This window comes from Typopeltis vanoorti, chromosome 5 (assembly GCF_054136105.1).
Source record: "Typopeltis vanoorti isolate ZY-2024b chromosome 5, IOZ_Tvanoo_1.0, whole genome shotgun sequence".
NCBI classification, from domain to species: Eukaryota; Metazoa; Arthropoda; class Arachnida; order Uropygi; family Thelyphonidae; genus Typopeltis; species Typopeltis vanoorti.
Window position 1 is genome coordinate 133877839 of NC_143553.1, and position 19828 is coordinate 133897666.

At 36.6% G+C, this 19828-nt stretch overlaps 2 protein-coding genes across 3 annotated transcripts in view; one reads left to right on the plus strand and one right to left on the minus strand.

Annotated features, from left to right (window-relative positions):
• Positions 1 to 3994, minus strand: part of LOC150106831 (ubiquitin domain-containing protein 2-like) — a 92472-nt gene extending 88478 nt beyond the window's left edge. For both annotated transcript variants that reach the window (XR_016548332.1, XM_090392740.1), the window contains exon 1: positions 3874 to 3994. Coding sequence is in view for 1 of the 2 variants with exons in the window: in XM_090392740.1 (XP_090248866.1) it covers positions 3874 to 3955 (82 nt within the window). In the remaining variant the exon portion in view is untranslated. The remainder of the gene's footprint in view (positions 1 to 3873) is intronic.
• Positions 3995 to 4247: 253 nt separating this feature from the next.
• Positions 4248 to 19828, plus strand: part of Mms19 (MMS19 nucleotide excision repair protein) — a 364717-nt gene continuing 349136 nt past the window's right edge. The window contains exon 1 of the mRNA XM_090393489.1: positions 4248 to 4335. Within this exon, the coding sequence (XP_090249615.1) occupies positions 4248 to 4335 (88 nt within the window). The remainder of the gene's footprint in view (positions 4336 to 19828) is intronic.

A 19828-nucleotide genomic window follows, 5' to 3' on the forward strand; every position in this document is an offset into this window, starting at 1 on the left:
TCAAGTTTAATGCTTTATTGGTCATATGTATATAGATATGAAAGAGAAATATGATATATCATAGGAAGAAGGAGAAAAAGACATAAAATTAAAAACTTCAAAATTTTTACAGATTATAGACCTGATAAATAGAACACTCAACCCAAATATAGTACAAAAAGAAACACGCTTGAAAATATACAATACTTTAGCAGTGCCCACATTATTATATGGCAGTGAAATTTGGGCAATAAACAAACAAGATAAACAAAGAATAAAAACAAGTGAAATTAGATTTATGAGAAGAACTGCAAAATACACATTATTAGATCAAAAAAGGAACAAAGACATTTTAAAAGAACTAAGAACAAAATCGATAGAAGAAAAAACCAAACAATTATAAACAAAAATGGATTGAACATGTAAACCAAATGGCCGACACCCTAAACAAATACTAAAATATAAGCTAATTGGAAAGAGAAGGCAGGGTAGACCTCGAGACCTCAAAAAAGGATATTGGATGGATAATGAGACCGGAACAGACCAATTTGGTCTATACCATTATTTAGTGTTATTATGATGATATATATAGATGCTATGATTTTCCTCTATTTTCAGGTTGTCTATATTCCACTTGAGCCTATTCCTTGATTCTGAGGTTTTTTTTTTTTTTTTTTTTTTAATCTCAAATTGCATTTCAATCAAATAAGGTTTCTAGCTTTACTATTTTAAAGTGCAAGGTTGAGGCTTTGTGATATACTTGAGAACACATGCAATTTACAGACAAAATACTATTGTTGTTGGTGGATGGCATTGCGTTGGTTGGAGAATTCAGCAAAATCAGTGAGTTGTATGTAGTTAGAGGATTAAGTAGCAGGTGTAACAGTAAGATGTGTGTAATGGAGTGGAGTGTTCTCCTGTGATAAGCCCTTGGAGGTGTCATGTAATAATACTTTCTAATAATAATAATATTAAAAAGAATAAAAGATCTCAAGTACATAAATGGTATTGTGGAAAAAAGGAGAATGGATACTAGCTTAATCACTGAGTATGAGGTTTGTGCTCAGGAGATGTAGATTAATAATAATATTGGTGGAACTGAGTGCAATGAGACTAAGGAGATAATGGATCTTATGGGAGTTCAGGGGGCATATTACACAGTCTTGCCATAAATACTGTTACAACTTCCACACTGCCCAGATTTGTGCAAGCCCAGTTCCATTAGTGGCAAGGTGTGCAGCCAACATTCATGAGTTTATCAGTAGAGAGAGAGATGTAGATCTACAGGTTAACGTGTATTGGAGAGATTAACAGAACCATGTAGCTGTAATAGCACTTCACAAGGTTGGAATTCAGCCACCTGTTATTTTAAACATATTAAAAACACTCAGGATCAGCAGGATGTTTGTATATCAGACTATTAACCGTTATAACGATACAGTAGACATATCTCACCAACAGAGAGCAGGTCAACTATGCAGCATTAGGATGCAACAGCATGTGATGGCATACCTCTTCCATAATCCTGCGAGAACACAAAGTGATATCATGAGAGATGAATGTTTCAGAGAACAATGTCACATGTACACTGATTACCTGGGGTGAGAGCATTGTCATTGTTCTACTGGTCATCACTTCCTAACACCACAATCTATGTAGCAGAGGGTGATAAAATCAAAGGCACTTCTCTTGCAGTACATGTACAACAGACAGAGAGAGATACCCTCTTCACAGATGAGAGATTTTCACCACTGAAGAGTCATTTTACTGCCAAAATGATCAGGTATATGGCTTGGATAGTTGCACAGCAAGTGCCATAGCATCCAGGATTTGGAGAGGTCATCACCCCCCATGTCAGTGATGGTTTGGTGTCATATCAGGGGGGGGGGTGACATCAGGGGATATCCAAGCTGCATTTCGGTGAGAAAAGGGTCAAAACCCTCTACCAAAGTGGATCAAGACATTGAGCTGTAACCTGTGTTATGGTTCCTAAAGAACACCTTGTTTCATGGTAGGCAGTGGACCTTCCAACAAGATTCACTGATGCACACAAGGTGAGAACCACACAACAGTGGTTGGAGGTGAATGTGCCTGAACACATATCACCCTCTGATTGGCTGTTTTAAGGTCCCAATCTGAATCCATTGGTGTTCAAATTGTGGTCAGAGCTTGAAAAGAGCCAACAACAAATGACACCCAGCATCGCTAGCATGAAGGTGAATTTGGAGCGAGCAGTGGTAGTGTTTCTGTTGGATGTTGTGTGTGCTGCAATCGATATATGGCCTCACAGACTTCAGGTGTGCATAAAGGCAAAAGGGGGATATTTCCAACACATTGAGTGCTTCTATATGCCCATTATACATGTGGTTTGGAAATGATTTACTGATAGATTAAAGATTTATACACTGTTCAAGTTGTAGAAAGTTTATTTTTCACTTGGTTAGAGTATAATAAATTTAGTTTAATCCTTTATCCAAGTGTGAGCAAACGAAGTTTGCGCCTGAAAGTATCTTCAGGACTGGGGTAAGGTAGTACAACACCAGGGCACTCCTTGCAAAGGTGGAGCAAGCTACCAACACTCCTATCTCAGTATCTCCCATAATGCAAAACACATCTCCTTGCAGATATGTCTAATATTATGCATTAAGGGAAGGGCCACAACCCAGACTAGTTTCGACCTTTATTGAGGTCTCTTCAGTGGGAGCCAGGCCAAAGTGGAGGATTAAACTAAATTTATTATGTTCTTATTGTTCAAGTTGTAACGGTGCTTATGGCTAGACTCAGTATAAAGATAGTAAGGATGAAAAGAATAAATGTAATGATGACAAAAAGAATGATGAGTAAAGAAGTTTTTTCTCTTTAAAAGTATATGATCCAATCACATCTGGATCTGCAAACAGATCTAGATGTGAACATTGTAGAGAAGGTATAGAAGTGGGTTATTATTATGTTATCAAGAATATGAAATGTTGACTGGGTTGCTGATTTCGACAAACAGTAGGAAAAACATAGGGTGCTATTAAAGAAACACAAAGTTTGAAAAATTTTATAGGATGGATAGAGATTTTTCCATAAACACTAAAAGGAGAACAAACTATCACTTGATGAGCATCTCTTTCTCTTGAGTGACAAAAGTCTGCTGGAATGAGCTATTTAGAGCCTGTTGAGTGACAGAAGTCTGCTGGAATGAGTTGCCAGAGCAAATATTTAAGGTACTTAATGATGTTGAATTACATTAAGGAGAAATATGATACATATTGTATGAGCCAGACTGACATAGCATTGTGTGAGTAGTAATGAAGCTATTTATCCTCATTTCATGAAAAGTATATAATCACGACTGTAACACATAAAAGAATACATTTCAAATTTAACTTTCACATCATTATATAAGTTAAAACAATAGTATGTCTTGTAATTTGTTTGCTATTTTGAGCCTGTTGATATCAACGATACGTCAAATGAAATTTAAAAAAAAATGGTACCTCCATTCAAAAAGATATATTAAACAAAATCACTTGGTAACTAAGAAAATTATTAAACACACACATTAAGAAATGTCATATTGTTAATCGTTTCATGAAGAATATCAAAGATTGTGTATAGGATTACTTAACATGTTTCTACAGGATTAGTGACAAATTCATCGACGGAGTATTCACGACTGCTGAATTTAACGCTTTAAGCGAAACGACAAGTGCATACACAATAAGGTAAACGTTTTCATAATTTCTATTTAAAAATAATAACAAAATTCAACTCATTACTGTCATTAAAGCTAAATTGTGTGCATGCAAGCGATCCACCCATACAACTTTCAAAAAAAAAAAGTAAAGAAAGAAAAAGGAAATCACCAAGCCTACTAGTGTTAGAAAAATTTATTGTAATTCCCACCAGTTTGCTGAAGATTGCCTCCATCAGTTGTTTCAATGCCAGATGACGGTCTGTTTCTTCGCGTTCCAAAGCAACTTCCCATAATTTTAGAAAAAAATAAGTAATCATAGTTGAATTTGTTTTAACCGAAGATGCAGTTACTGCTCTTCGTGTCAACTAGTTTACTCCATCTGCCTTGACCTCTCAGCTGACTAACTGACGTCACATGTCAACTTAAGAAAAAGATTTTGCCTAATTTTCATATGTTAGCATCTTTATAATTGATATATGTTTTATTTATTTCTTACATTATTGATTTTATTTAATTATGGATCCAATGAATTTATGCCAGTAAAAATTTTATAATTATTTGATGCGGTATGATTATTTATACAATGGCGTCAACCACATGGCTGCAATGGTTGGAGTGTGCTTGTTCAGAAACAGATCGTGAAATTTGCGATTTTGAAATTATACAGCAAGGTATGTTTTATGAAGACCAATTAGAAAGCGTGGACAAAAATATATTTAAAGTGATGCCATTTTCAGGAGTGGGCGTATAGTGCTTATGTGCCGATTTTTTTTTTTTTTGACTTGCAGTGTTTAATTGTGATCTGGAATGAAAAACAGATTTTATTGAAATTAGCATTTTACTAGATATTTTCCCCAGAAAAATTGCAAATAAATTTGTTCATATTGAGTGTTTCAAAAAACAGATCTTTGCGATAAAATAATATCCATTATATTGATTTGTGAAGTAATTTACATTTCGCGGCAAATATTTAAAGGAACGTAATGTCCGAATTTAATTCACAATATCAGTTAAGATCGTCTAAATATAAGCCGGTATATCTAATAGGCTGTTGTTATGATGTTTACGGAGAATGGTCGTTTGGATATTTTAAAAATGTAAGGGATTTTTTTTTTTAGAATGAAAGAATTTTACAAACTTGGCAGCTGATAATGTCGATACTAAAGGTGGAACTGAAGAAGGATATAACAGATTGACGAAAGCAGAAACTGCTTTCCTAAGATTAAATAATATATGGAAATCATACAAATATCACAAAGCCAAAATAAAGACTTTTGATGGAAGGTATTCAAGGGTAGCTTTGACATGGTTACTTCAAAGCAAAAAAGGTGGGAGAAGGCCTAAACTAACTTGGCAAAGGATGACAGAAAAAGAAATGCTCTGAATTTTCTGAGAAAATCATAGGAAAAAAATTGGCTTGGAGAGAGAGAGTCAGAATTAGTTGCAAAAGACAGGTAACTGGAGAAGGTTGATCTTGCCTTACTTTCCACAAAGAGAATAAGTAGATAGGTGAACATAAATCTAGTCCTTTAAAAATTCATAGAAAATTGCTTCATAGGTTTCATTGAACAAATATTCATATTGGAAGGACCTGATTATAATATTGTTTGGCCTTAGTGGACTGTGTTTAATTAAAAAATAGCATGCTGTACAAGGTCTTACTTTGGTCTTTATGTTCTGCTGTCTGTTCAGAATGAGAAAGATGATGTGAATAAAGGATCCAGTTGCTGAACATCCTGGATGGTTGATAAACCTGTTGATTGATTATCCTTCACTGAAGGAAGCAGAAAGGATATCTTCAATTAGTTTGAACTGTGCAAGTAAAAATGTTGACACTCTTTTTTAAGTGTGAAATGGAAATTCTTTTATTGACTAAGGCAGGACCATGGCAGAAAGTTTTTATACTTGGTTATAAAGTAAATTATATTTTTGTTTAATCCTTTATCTAATTGTAAGCAAATGAAGTTTACATGTTTGCATATGAAGTATCTTCACGACTAGGTTACTTGTATGTGGAGACTTTGATTTCACATCAGTTTCCTTAGCATCCCATAATCCAAAGCACGCTTTCTTTCAGATGTGTATATGCTATGCATTATGGAAAGGGTCATGACCCAGACCAGTTTCGACTGTTATTGAGTTCTTGTCAGTAGGAGCCAGACCCAGGAAGATACCAAGGTTGAATTAATACAGAAGTCATATGTTCCCATATACAAGTAGCAAAAAGATGTATTACCTTATTATTAATCCTTTCATTGCCAGGACTATATAAGCTAGCCAAACTCTTCCTGCTGGCTTATTTTCTGTTTATAATTTAAATTCAAAAAATCGTATGCAAAACTTTGAGTGTTTTTTTTCAGTTGAAGTTTAATTAAAATTGTGATGCATAAATTCTGCTTTATTGAAAATTTTGTTCATTATTTTTATACAATACTGAACATTCTATATCATTCTTGCAAATAGCAATTAGATATTTTTCAAAATGGGAGGGTGGAAATTTGATACATGGGGGTAACCAAAATTTATCACACATGTTTAATCTCTCTCTCTCTCTCTCTGCAATGCCTTGTGGAATTTTTCTTAGGATAAGGAAGAATGAGTGTTAGTCTTCTTTTCAACCTTGGGGAAGTTGGTCATCAGGTGATGCATATCCCATTTTAGCTCTTGGCTCTTGCCAAGAGTTAAATGGGATATTGTTATGTCGTTGCTCTTAGTACTTTTCTATATTTTATTTCTATTATTATGTTTGCCTTACTATACTATAATTAACTCTCTTCTAATTCTCGATTATCTTTAACACTCAATTCAATTTGCATCTATCACTCTCTATATTCTACTCGATCTATAATTTGGACTGTTTCTTAGACCAGTCACGTGTATTCTTTAAATATTAGAGGCTTTATCTTAGTCAGGAACAAAACCCTTAATTCTATTATCTGAGACTCTTGATCAAATATTGGCACATTTATTTTTAAAGCTGCGCCAGCCAATAACCTAGGATAGATGAGATTCTTATCCAAGGAGACCTCAGAATAATATACAGCGGTGAAAGTTCTAGCACATATACTCAAATATAATCTAATTCAATTCACCTATATCAAACTTAGTATGCAGTCGTGGCTGATAAATCTCTTCTATACTTCTATATTCCTCCCGCTTAGGTTCAGTTTTATGAATTGTAATTTGAATTCATTTCTCAGGCCAATATCAGGTATAAAATACAAAACATGTTTATTGAGGTCTAAAATTTATATACAAGGAATGCACTAAACACATGGTTAGTTCAACTTCATTCTAAGTAAAAGAGTTATATAACATAGCTAAATACCCTTGAATACACTGTACTGAATTGCTCATTAAAATACAAAATTGCTAGTCTATAATTTTATCCCCTCAATCATTTCTAAGTTACTTAATATTTCTCACATTTCATCATTGTTATATCACATACAATCTCCTTCTCGGACATTTCTTTCCAGTTGGGACAGGTCACTGCTAAATATGGTAATCTCTTAAAAGTTCACTATCAAATGTCTACACTCTAAATTACATACTGTTCACTCATTTCTTTAACTGGAAACAAAAATAAATTCTCTACTTTACCATCCCCCAGAATGATTATCTGGTCCATTCACTGCTTTGTCTAGACATCTCAATTTTTCGCCCACGTGGTCACTTATGATGATCGCACGATATGGCGATGTGCCGCCCTAGTCTCGTTCCATTACCGCTTACAGTTTTCAGCATTGCCGGTTCTTCGGTCTTGTTCAGCTGCCCTGCTATGAAGGGTTAGCTAGCTAGGACACTAGATCTATGGGAGACGACCCATAACTTCTACGGCCAATCCGGAATCATCCAGCTGGCAGGAGAGAGAGCCAACGTCCACAAAAAACAGGAACCAGGAACCAAAAAGCCTTGAAAGGGGGGGGGACAAATCCCCTTTGGCACCCTCTCTCCCTTACGTTTTTCTGCACGGCACGCATCTTCTGAGAACGTGTTCGAGCTTCATTAAATTACATAGTGTAATTTACATATCTCTCTGCCTTAGCTAGCCATAAGTTACACTGGACGGCTAAGACGTGACCTTTAGACTTTAGCTTACACTCAATTAATTCACATACACTGCATAGGATATTCTATTTTAACTACATTTTCATACAAAATTCCTTTCATGACTTTGTGTAAACAGGATTAATTTCACATTTCTAAATCTAAATAAGTTCTTTCAGCTCTACTTAAGGTTAATATATGTGTATTTACTTTCTTGCCCAAGTACAAGTTACTCATTGTTTTCATTTTTGACTTGTTAGATTCTGAATGAATTAATTCCTTTCCAAATTTGATCGTTCAGGATGTAACAATATGCTCTTGCCATATAGGAAGATCTGAAAATTTTCTCTTCTGAGATTCAGTTGAAAATTTGCATTATATACCTTATATACTTGATACCAGTTAACATGTGATAGCCAGATCTCACTAATGGGAGGAATGATGAGATTCTGTACGTAAGAGCAACAATGTTATGTAAATGTTTTACTAATAGAAAATGATAATTTGAGGAGAGAACGATTTTTGATTTTGTCTTTGTCCAGTGTGCACCATCAAGCATGTGCAGAGGTATCTGCATAAATAAGACACTATATAAGAATACAGATCTGCAAGTTGTCCAAATGTGTCTCACACACACTGGAAACAAGAGAATACAAAAAAAAAAAAACATGTGGATAGCTTATTATATATGTACTAGGGGGCCCCATGGCACCTACGGGATGCCCCCCCCCATGGTTCTAGACTGGTAGGCCAGTTCTCCTTGAATTCTGATGACTTGAATTTTGAAAACTCGAAAGGAGTCCCCCCCCCCCCCCCCCCGAGTTTCAGACTGGTAGGACAGTTCTCCTTGAATTCTGATGACTCGAATTTTGAAAACTCAAAAGGGGGTATCTGCCCCTGGTGCCTACAGCCCTTCCCCCACCCCCCAAGTTTTGGACTGGTAGGACGGTTCTCCTTGAATTCTGATGACTCGAATTTTGAAAACTTGTCACTCAGGGTAGCCCCGAGTTTCAAAACATTTCAAATAACTTGACAAAAAATGTGACACAAAAACGTTACATAAAACGGCTTTTCATTTTATATATAATAGGTAGATATAGGAGTATCAGAAATAAAGGAGTAGTTTGTTGCCTTGGTCAGTATGCTGGTATCTCACATTGTAGGCATTAGTGAGACCTGGCTATCACATGTTAACTGGTATCGAGTATATAAGGTATAGTATTTTTAGGAAGGATAGACAGGATAGTAGAGTTGGGAGTGTGCTGCTAATGATATTGGATGACTTGAATCCAGTTAGTATTAAGACTTATGATTGTAATACTAGTAACAGTTTTTCAAGTGGAAGTGAGTTTTAAGCCATCTGGGGGAGTCTAACAAGATCAGATGCATAGTGGGGTGTTATGGACATGGTGAATCAGTTGCTAGTAATGAACAAATGCACCGCCAATTAAAGATGATTGGTGCAAAAAGAATAACCATAATGGGGGAGGGTAGACTTTAATTATCCAAATATTGATTGAGTAGCAGCAAATTCTCACAAGAAGATAAAACTGAATTTATTGAGCTGTTGCAAGACAACTTCCTTAAGCAGCACATAACAGAAAGAACTTGAGGTCAAAGAATGTTAAATTTGATTATAGTGTCAGAGGGTGTTTCAGTTAAAGACATAACTATTCTGCCTCCGATTGGTGACAGTGATCATGCTGACTCACTTGGAAAGTGGCTAAGTTTAGGACTGTTCCATTCGGAAACAATTACATGCTGAACTACTACTACTTTCTTATCTAGTAGATGACATGTTGAGTCTCCCTATGTGCAAATCTTTGCCATCTGGTTCTGTCTCTGGCAATTTCTGTCATCTCTCTGAAGCTCGATAATTGTGACCTTTCCTTCAAAGACTGTAGCCAAGTTCTTTTTGGTCTGCCTCTTGATCATTGTTTTGTGACATGTGAGGTGTACTATATGTGTTCGTTCGATTATGTAGATAAATTATGGATATTTAAGGCAAATGGAAGGAGGGTGTATGTGCGAAGTGTGATCTGAATGAGGACTTGATGAGTGGTAATGTACTGGTAACTGGAAGTGTTAGTAGCAATGATAAGTGCTCTTCTGATAGAAAAAAGAGACAATGTAAAAGAGCAACAAAAAATGGTAAAGTTTTAAAAAAACTAATGAGCGATCTGATGAACTTAACAATCAGTGGTATGAAGGACGAATAGCGGAAATTGAAAAACAGAGTGGAATTAAAGGTAAAGTGGTGAGCAGCATTGATGACGAACAAGCGTCTATGACTCGCAATAAAAGAGAGAGTGAATGAGAGCAAAAATGCGATGCAAGATTTGAAAGCTGAGTCAGTTGAGATGAAGCAAGAGATGTATGTGGAGTGTAATTAAGAGAATTCAAGATATATATGGAAGAGTGAAAATTATGAAAACGAATTATATCAGTTTGAAAGAGGTTAGAGGTTTGGTAAACACAAGGTCTGTTTTCTATAGGTAAAATGAATAGAATGATTGAGGCATTGGATATGAGGAATAAGTGAGCTAAAGAGGTGGTTGTGGTAATAGAGACAAATGACTTGACTGGGAACAAGGAACACATAAGATTGGTTTTCAGGAGGTTGTTGAGAAGGATGAAAGATAATAGTGCGATAGGAAAGGTAGTCAGGGTGTTGCCTGGATATGATAGTGATGAAATGAGGTGGAGAGCGAAGATTATGAATATGTTAGCTGAAATGTGTGAGAAGAAAGGAGTGCAGTTTGTTAATGTGTGGAATGAGTTTGAAGATGAATTGAACTGTATAAGAGTGATGGACTGCATTTGAATGGGTTTGGTGTGAGTCATTTGCAGAAACTGTTGCTGGAAGGTTGAGAAATGAGTGCAGAGAATGAATATGAACAAGTAAGTAGTGATATGAAAGAGCAGGAGAGTAAGAAAGGGGAGATTGAAGTGGTGGTTATGAATGAAGAAGTGGGTAGCATATAGAGAATGAGAGAATGAGAATATAGAGAATGAGAGAACAAGTGTGCAGGAAAAACGGGGAGGCTCAGAGTGGAAAGGGGAATACAGCATGAGAAAGGTTGATGCTCTAAGAGGATGTGGGGGGAGGACAAAAAGGGAAGGGGATGAACTGGAATCAAGGGAAGATAGTTGAATTTGAGATGAATAAGGAGAAAAAGAAATGGCTCAGGTATGGAGAAGTCACATCTGATAAGTGGTATCAGTGAAACTTTGTATAGATCCAGGAATGAGCTGCTAAGTTTATATACAAATGCTACAAGTATAAGAAACAAGGGAAATGAAATTGTTGCATTGATTGAATCTGTTCATCCAAGAAGTGTTGAATAATGGATGAGGATGACATCCTCACAGGAATAGAGATGGTAAAGTATGATGTGTTTCATAAAGATAGAAAGGTAAAAAGGGAGGAGTAGACATAACTCTTTCACTATTGATGATAGTTGAAAGAGTTATGTCTACACAAGGTAGAGAAGCAAGAGAGAAATAGTGCCAGTGGTTTTGAGGCAGTATGGTGTGAGATAAAGGTGAACAGAATGAAATGCTTAGTCAGATGTTGTTTTAGACCTGGTAATGTTGATGGTAGTGATCATGAAATGTATAATTTAAGTGCCTCCATAGCTCAGTTGAAAGAACGACGGTACGTTGCACCCTTCGATTAGAAAAGGCCTAAGTTCGATTCCCCTCGTGATGGGAGGAATCTTTATATGGATTTTTTCAATTGAAGGTGAGTTAGTTGATCTTATAAGGAAGTAGCAGGGTTTTTCATCCCTCATATAAACAAATCGGCCCTTCAGAACACACGCAATTTACAAGCAAAAAATACTAGTTGTGGCGGTGGATGGCGCTGGTGTGGTTGATTGGTAGTAGTAGTAGAGGTTCGGTGTAGTTGTGAAAACGGACAGTTGTAGGGTGGGTGTCCTCCCGCAATGAGTCTTCGTACTTCTTGGAGTTGTCATGAATAATAATAATAATCAGATTAGCCAAGAATATCAGAAATGGGTGATTTTAATTATGGCAATATAGACTGGGATGATGAGATATCAACTGGAAATAAAGAAAATGAGTTTCTTGAGTGTTTGAGGGACAACTGCCTTAAGCAGTATATAACAGAGGGCACATGAGGATTGAGGATCTTGGATTTGATCATCATCAGAGATTGTTATTATAAATGAAGTGTCAAATCACCTGGGTGGTTGCCAGCAGTGTGAGGAAAAGCCCTGAACAATGGTGAACTCTCGCTGCTTAATAAAGGCTTAAACTTTGCTGTGGCACCCAGGACTATTAACAAATTAATTTTATACACCATATTGAAAGAAACTTAAGATTTCTCCCAACCACCATAGTTATTATTTCGTATTATTGCAGGACATTGCAATAATACGAAAACAATAACTAGCAACCTAACCAAATCTGAATTGGCAGCCGTGAAATCGTTAAAATCAAATCAGAACACCAAATCACTAGAGCTGATAAAGGCAGTGCCACTGTTACTTTGAAACGAAAAACATACTTGGAAAAAATTAATCGTTTAGTCTCAGACAACAGCACATATCAACTTGTTAACTATAACCTAATTAATCAGATAAAAAAGAAAATGGAAAAATTACTTAAGTCAGTCACTTCTTGGCCTGGTTAAAAAACTACTTCTGCACTATGCTCATTCCCTGAGAATATATGGTTTACCCAGGATTCACAAGCAAAATGTACTGCCCTAGCTGATAGTTGAAGGTATAGACAGCACCAATTATCATTTAGCCAAGAAACTAATGTCAACACTCAAGGAGTTGGTAGGTCATTCCCCACCCCTCCTATATTAAAAACACAACATTTTGTAAACAAAATTAAAAACATCACACTGGGGGGGGGGGAGTGATTTATCAGTCAGTTTTGAAGTTTCTGCCGTTTCACAAATTTTCCAATCAATGACACAGTTCTTCTTTTTTCTTCTTTTACAGGACAAATGCTTCCCCGATATTACAGTGTTCTGTGTACATGTACTAAGTTCTGGCTATTTTGTATGTGACAAAACACTTTCTACCTACAAAAAGGAAGCACAGCCATGGGCTTACCATTATCCCCCCCACCACCACCAAATTGCTAACTTTTATATGGAAGCTTTTGAGCAACGTGCTCTAGATTCCTCTCCTTTAAAACCCAAAATTTGGCTTAGATACATTGATGATGGTTTTGCTATTTGGTTCAATGGCCACTGAAAGTCAGATTGAAAGCAAGATTGAAAGTCAGAACATACTTCCTTTTCTAGATAAACTTGTCACACGTCGTCCTTCTGGCAGTCTTTTCTTCACTGTTTATTGGAAGCTTACACATACTGGATAATACATACATACAAAAACTAGGTGTTGTTAACACACTAAAAAACAGGGCTTGGAAGATCTGCTCAAATGAACAAGTACAGTCATACCTCGGTTAACATTACCTCTTTTAACGAAGTCTGCAATTTCAAGCACCATTTTATGTAAAAATATTAAAATGTTAAGGTCAATGCCCAGCAATCATTCGATTGCCAAATGACAGCGACTTGTCACGTACTCCGAAGCTGTGGGTGTGTCTGTTTTAACAGTTTTGCATGTCATCCGCTTAGCGTAGCTGTTGCTTACACTTCATAGAGTGTGTTTCAGTGTGGTGCATTGCAATAAATGATGTATGCTCTCTGATAGCATTATTGTAGATTTTGTAAATATTAATATTTAGCTTAAGTATAGTCTCTGGGAAAAATCCCATGTTACCCCTCTTAAACACCATTATTATAATTACGGCTATTATAGCCTGTTTTTGTTTAGTGTCCCTTATTTAAATACATTGGCTATCAATACTCAAGAGGGGTATATATATTTAGGGCATTATTGGTGAGTATAGAAGGCAATTAAGGTAGAATAAAAGAGGTGGAAAAATTTGGTACGTACCTTTTTTGATTCTACGATATCTTCCACTTCCATGATCTCGCTGAAGGTTGTTTACAAGCGGGGGGGGAAGAGGGAGAGAGCGTGGGGGGTATGTTTAGATGCGGGAAAATAAGTTTGGATAACCCGGGTTAATATTAATAATATATATATAAACGGGGTGTGGAACCGTTTCGGTCGTGTGACCATCTTCGGAACTTTGTCGGAAAAATTTTTCCGACATATGTATAATGTTATGCATTAAGGGAAAGGACACTACCCAGACTAGTTTCGACCTTTATTGAGTTCTCTTCAGTGGGAGCCAGGCCCAAGTGGAGATACCAGGCAGAAGCATTAGCCTGGCTCCCACTGAAGAGAACTCAATAAAGGTCAAAACTAGTTCTGGGTAGTGTCCCTTCCCTTAATGCATAACATTATACATATCCATGTTAAAAAACATTTAATTTTCTTGACCAAAAAGCTCTGGAAAAACTTTTATTGGGATTATATTGATCAAGTGTATATAATAAACAACTAAGTTATACCAACTAGTTTCACCAACTAAGTCTGTTGGCATCTTCAGGGTACATAACTGATGTAAGGCACTAAAAAGTAAAAAACTGTTACAAACTAAAATCAACAGATTCCAACTATATTAAACAAAGAACAGAGTGCGTACAATACATTCATAGAGCGTGGATGATCTCACTTGTTGTTATTTAGGAACGTTCTATAGTTGGCACTATAATTCAGTTCTGGCGAGTTGAAGGATCTGATAAGGGTCTTCCAGATCACGGGCAAGATTAGGCCTTGGTTCCTGTTAAGGTTTTGTGTACAGCGGGCAACTGTTGTGGCCTCCTTAAAAATTTGGGAGCGGAAGTCCTCCTCCATGTGAGATCATCCACGTTCTATGAATGTATTGTACGCGCTCTGTTCTTTGTTTAATATAATTGGATTCGGTTGATTTTAGTTTGTAACAGTTTTTTACTTTTTAGTGCCTTACATCAGTTATGTACCCTGAAGATGCCAACAGACTTAGTTGGTGAAACTAGTTGGTATAACTTAGTTGTTTATTATATACACTTGATCAATATAATCCCAATAAAAATTTTTCCATTATACATATCCGCAAGGAGATGTGTTTTGCATTATGGGAGATACTGAGATAGGAGTGATGTTAGCTTGCTCCACCTTTGCACCGAGTTGCCCGGTGTTGTACCATCTTATCCCAGTCCTGAAGATACTTTCAGGTGCAAACTTTGTTTGCTCACACTTGGATAAAGGATTGAACTAAATTTATTATAGTCTAACCAAGTGAAAAATAATCTTTCAACATTCATTGCACCTGTAATTGCCTTTTTTAGATGAAATAGGATGCATAATTCCTATTCAAAAAAAGGAACATAAACACCACATTAAATTTAATAACTATGATAAACCCAGCCTTTCTAATCATGCCCTGAATATTCTACATAGAATTGACTGGAAAAGCACCTGTTCTTTACATCGTACCAAAACGTGGTATGAACGTAAATTTAAGGAGGCCTGTGAAATTCTTATCAACCATCCTAATCTTAACAGTAATAATGGCCTAAAAATACCAAGAATATGGAAGGCACATATTCTACCCACATAACCTTTTCATCCAAGAGTTAATTATAAGTAGGACTGTAAGTAATCCAGGATCTTAACTCTAATATAGCAACTCTCATTTTAGATTAGGACACCACTTTTGTTCTCTGATAATGTTATAAATAGAATATAACTTTGATGTAGTTTTTTTTCACTAGAGGTCAGGCCAATATAGAATGGTTGATCAAATAATTGTCAAATGTCGGAAAATTAAAGTATTTCTAACATGGTAGTAGTCTCCATAATTTGTCTGAAATGGATGAATAAAGAGATTGAACATGCGATATAGAGGTAAAAGGCATGACCACAAAAAAAAAAAAAGAATGATTATGGATGGATGGCATTGATTGGAGAAAATGGTATAAGAACAGCTTCTGCAGAAGCTATAGTTGAGATAATTAATGAGCAGTTCATTAAGGTCTTTCATTCTTGTGAATGTGACATTATGTGGAGAGTTTGAGAGATTTGATGATGAGGAGAGACTGACTGGAAGCAAGAGGTATTTGAGGGGATTGAGCAAACTTGATGTTAATATTGCTGTGGAACTTGATAATATATCACTACGTATTTTGAAGGAGTTAGTATCTGCCTTGACTTATTTGTTTAATATGAGTCTTGCACTGTGTCAGAACATACTTCCTTTTCTAGATAAACTTGTTACACGTCGTCCTTCTGGCAGTCTTTTCTTCACTGTTTATTGGAAGCTTACACATACTGGATAATACATACATACAAAAACTAGGTGTTGTTAACACACTAAAAAAACAGGGCTTGGAAGATCTGCTCCAATGAACAAGTACAGTCATACCTCGGTTAACATTACCTCTTTTAACGAAGTCTGCAATTTCAAGCACCATTTTATGTAAAAATATTAAAATGTTAAGGTCAATGCCCGGCAATCATTCGATTGCCGGGCATTGACCTTAACATTTTAATATTTCATTAAGTTCATTAAGGTCTTTCATTCTTGTGAATGTGACATTATGTGGAGAGTTTGAGAGATTTGATGATGAGGAGAGACTGACTGGAAGCAAGAGGTATTTGAGGGGATTGAGCAAACTTGATGTTAATATTGCTGTGGAACTTGATAATATATCACTACGTATTTTGAAGGAGTTAGTATCTGCCTTGACATATTTGTTTAATATGAGTCTTGCACTGTGTCAGGTTCCAAGGAGTAGAAGGAAGGCTAGATTGTGCCGCTTCATAAGGGAGGTGACAGAACTTAAGAATCAAATTATAGGCCTATCTATGTGTCTGTTGTTATGGTTTAAAGTGTTTGAGAGGCTGTGAGAACCATGATCCAGAATTGGGTTGACAACAATGGTATTAGTATTATCTTTGATGGACAACATGGATTTGCTAAAGGGACGTCATGTTTTAGTAATCTACTTACTTATTACAATAAGATAACTGCTTCATTGGACAAAAGAGATGGATTCACAGTAGTATACCTAGATTTTGCAGAGTCTTTTGATAGTTTATCACGTGATAAGTTGATAGTCAAACTAGAGCGGATGAGGTTTGATATTCGACTAGTGCATTGGATCAGAGACTGCATGATAGGTATCAGCAAGTTGTGTATGAGAGGTGGGAACAATATCCCGGAAGAGGATAGTCACTAGTGTTGTGCCTCAGGAGTCTCTTTTAGGGTCATTGCTGTTTAACCTGTATGTTCATGATATTGGGGAAATTTTGGATGTGAATATTCAGTTGTTTGCAGACGGTGCAAAGTTGGGATGAACTATGAGGAGTAGAACAGATGTCATGGCCTTACAAGAAGACTTGAATAGATTGACTGAATGGGCATGGAAGTGGGGATGACAGTTCAATGTTGCAAAATGTGTAAAGTTTTAAAATTTAGAAAACAAAGATGAGATGTAGAATTTACGCTTGATGGGGATATATTGTTGGAGGTGGAGAAAATAAGAGATTTTGGGGTGATGGTGGATAAGGATCTAAAATTTAGAGGACACATTGCCAAAATTGTGAGGACAACACAGCAAATTCTGGCAATGATGTGGAGGACACTGTCTTGTAGAGGTAAGGAGATTCTTGTTCCATTGTATAAGGCTCTGATTAGGCCATGCATGGACTGCGCACAGATTTGGTCACCTGACCAAAAGGACGAAGAGATGTTAGAAAGGGTTTAGAGGTTACCGACTAATTTCTAATCTTTGGAATGTTGAATATGAGGAAAGGTTGAGAAAATGCAATTTACAGAGTCTAGTGGATAGGAGGAAGAGGGGCAGTATGATAGAGACGTACAAGTTGGTAAGGGATTGTTATTGGATCACTGTTGAAGAGGTTTTTCATAAAATTGTGGGAGAGCAAGAGGTCATCCCTGGAAGGCTGTATAAGGATGAAGTGAACAGGGGAGTGAGAAGCAGGTTTTTTATATGCAGAGTTGTGAGTGATTGGAATGCCTTGCGTGAGGGTGTGGTGTCTGCAGAGAATTTGAATGTGTTTAAGGCATGGTATGATGAGCTGTGTGTATGTCATACACACAGATCTTACCTTACCTCCATAGGGTCTTAGGGTAATAATAATAATAATCTTCCTCCAATGATTCCATTCAAGACTATATTGGTAATCTTTGAAAGGATATATTCTGGAGGTGTCCAAACCATCTTAATTGCTATTTAAGAATTATAGCTATGATATCTTCTCTATGGTTTGCAATCAAAGCTAATGTAAGTGTGGTATGATCACTTAAACAGAATGGAAGTGGAAAGATTAATAAACAGTTCTGATGGCAGGATAAATGACCCAGAGGAAGACCAAGATCTAAATGGAGTAACTATAGAATAATATGTACGCCACATTGTTGTTATCCTCAATCGCATTAAATAAATTTATGTTATTCTTATTATTATTATCAACATTTGACCCCCATGGAGTCAGAGACTAATCGTGGGAGGTACTCACTATTGCATACAATGCTCATCCAACTGTGTCTTAAACTGATTCAATGTGTCCACATCCACAACACACTCAGGCAATGCATTCCACCCTCCATGCAAAGAACCTGCTTCTCATTCCTATGTTCACACCCTCCTTATATGGTTTCCAGCAATGGCCTCTTGTTCTACTCCCCTCTCCCATTCTATGAAAAATCTCTTCCATGTATACATGATAACAATCCCAGATCAGCTTATATGTTTCAATCATATCTCCCCCCTCTTCCTCATATTCACAAGGCTCTGCAACTTACATTCTCTCAATCTGTCCTCGTATTCCACATTCCAAAGATCACCCTTTTCAACATATCCTCATAACCATGAAAACCTGGCGACCAAATCTGTGGACAATAATCCATATGAGGCCTGATCAAGGCCTTGTACAATGGAATCATAACCCTCTCTATTTCTGCATGTCAGGGTTCTCTGCATCATTGCCATTATTCGATGTGATGTCTTCACAACTTGTGCAATGTGGCCCCTGAATTTCAGGTCCTTGTCTACCATCACTCCTAGATCTCTCATTTGCTCTACTTATGTTAAAGTTTCCCCACCAAGTGTATACTTTGCATCCCATCGTTGCTTACCAAATCTCAAAACCTTACACTTTGCAGCATTGAACTGAGAGTTCCACTTACCTGCCCATTCATGCAATCTATTCAAGTCCTGTTGTAAGACATTAACATCAGCCTGACTGTTCATTGCTCTCCTCAGTTTTGCATCATCCGCAAACAGCTGGATATCACATTAAACCCGACCCAATATTAACATACAAATTGAACAACAATGGCCCCAAAACTGACCCCTGCGGCACACCACTGGGACCCTTCTCTTTCGAGATATTGCATCCCCATATACAACTTTCTGATACCTATCTGACAGCCAGTCACTGATCCAACACAGAAGTCTGTTATGCAATCCCATCTGTTTCAACTTATTTAAGAGCTGGTCATGTGGCAGTCTGTCAAAAGCCTTTTCGCAAAATCCAAGTACGCCACTGTATATGCATCTCCTCTATCCAAGGTATTTGTCACCTTGTTATAATACATAAGTAAGTTAGTGAAACATGATCTCCCCTTAACAAACCCATGCTGATAACCACAGAGAATGCTGCTGTTATCAACCCATTTCTGTGTCCTACTTCTCACCAATCTCTCTCCAGGACCTTCTCCACAACTCCAGATATACAGACTGGCCTATAATTTGAAGCTACAGCCTTATCACCGCCTTTATGCAGTGGAACAATTTTACCCTCCATCCACTCCCTTGGAACCTGTGCTGTTGCAAAACTCTTATTAAACAGGCATGCCAATGCTACTTCCAGTTCCCTAGAACATTCCCTTAAGATGCATGGTGATATGTCATCAAATCCTATTGCCTTATTAACATCAAGGTTATTTATTTCCTTTAAATACCTGAAATATTTCCTCAAAAATGTTATATTTTAATTTAATTTGATTTGTTTTAATTTCAGTCTACTAGGTTTAATTCATGAACATGTGACTGTATAGGTAGAGGGATTCCAATTTAAGTATGTGCACTAGTGTTTTTTTTTTTTTTTAAATTCAATTCTTATTGTTTGATCATTGATGATGTCTTAT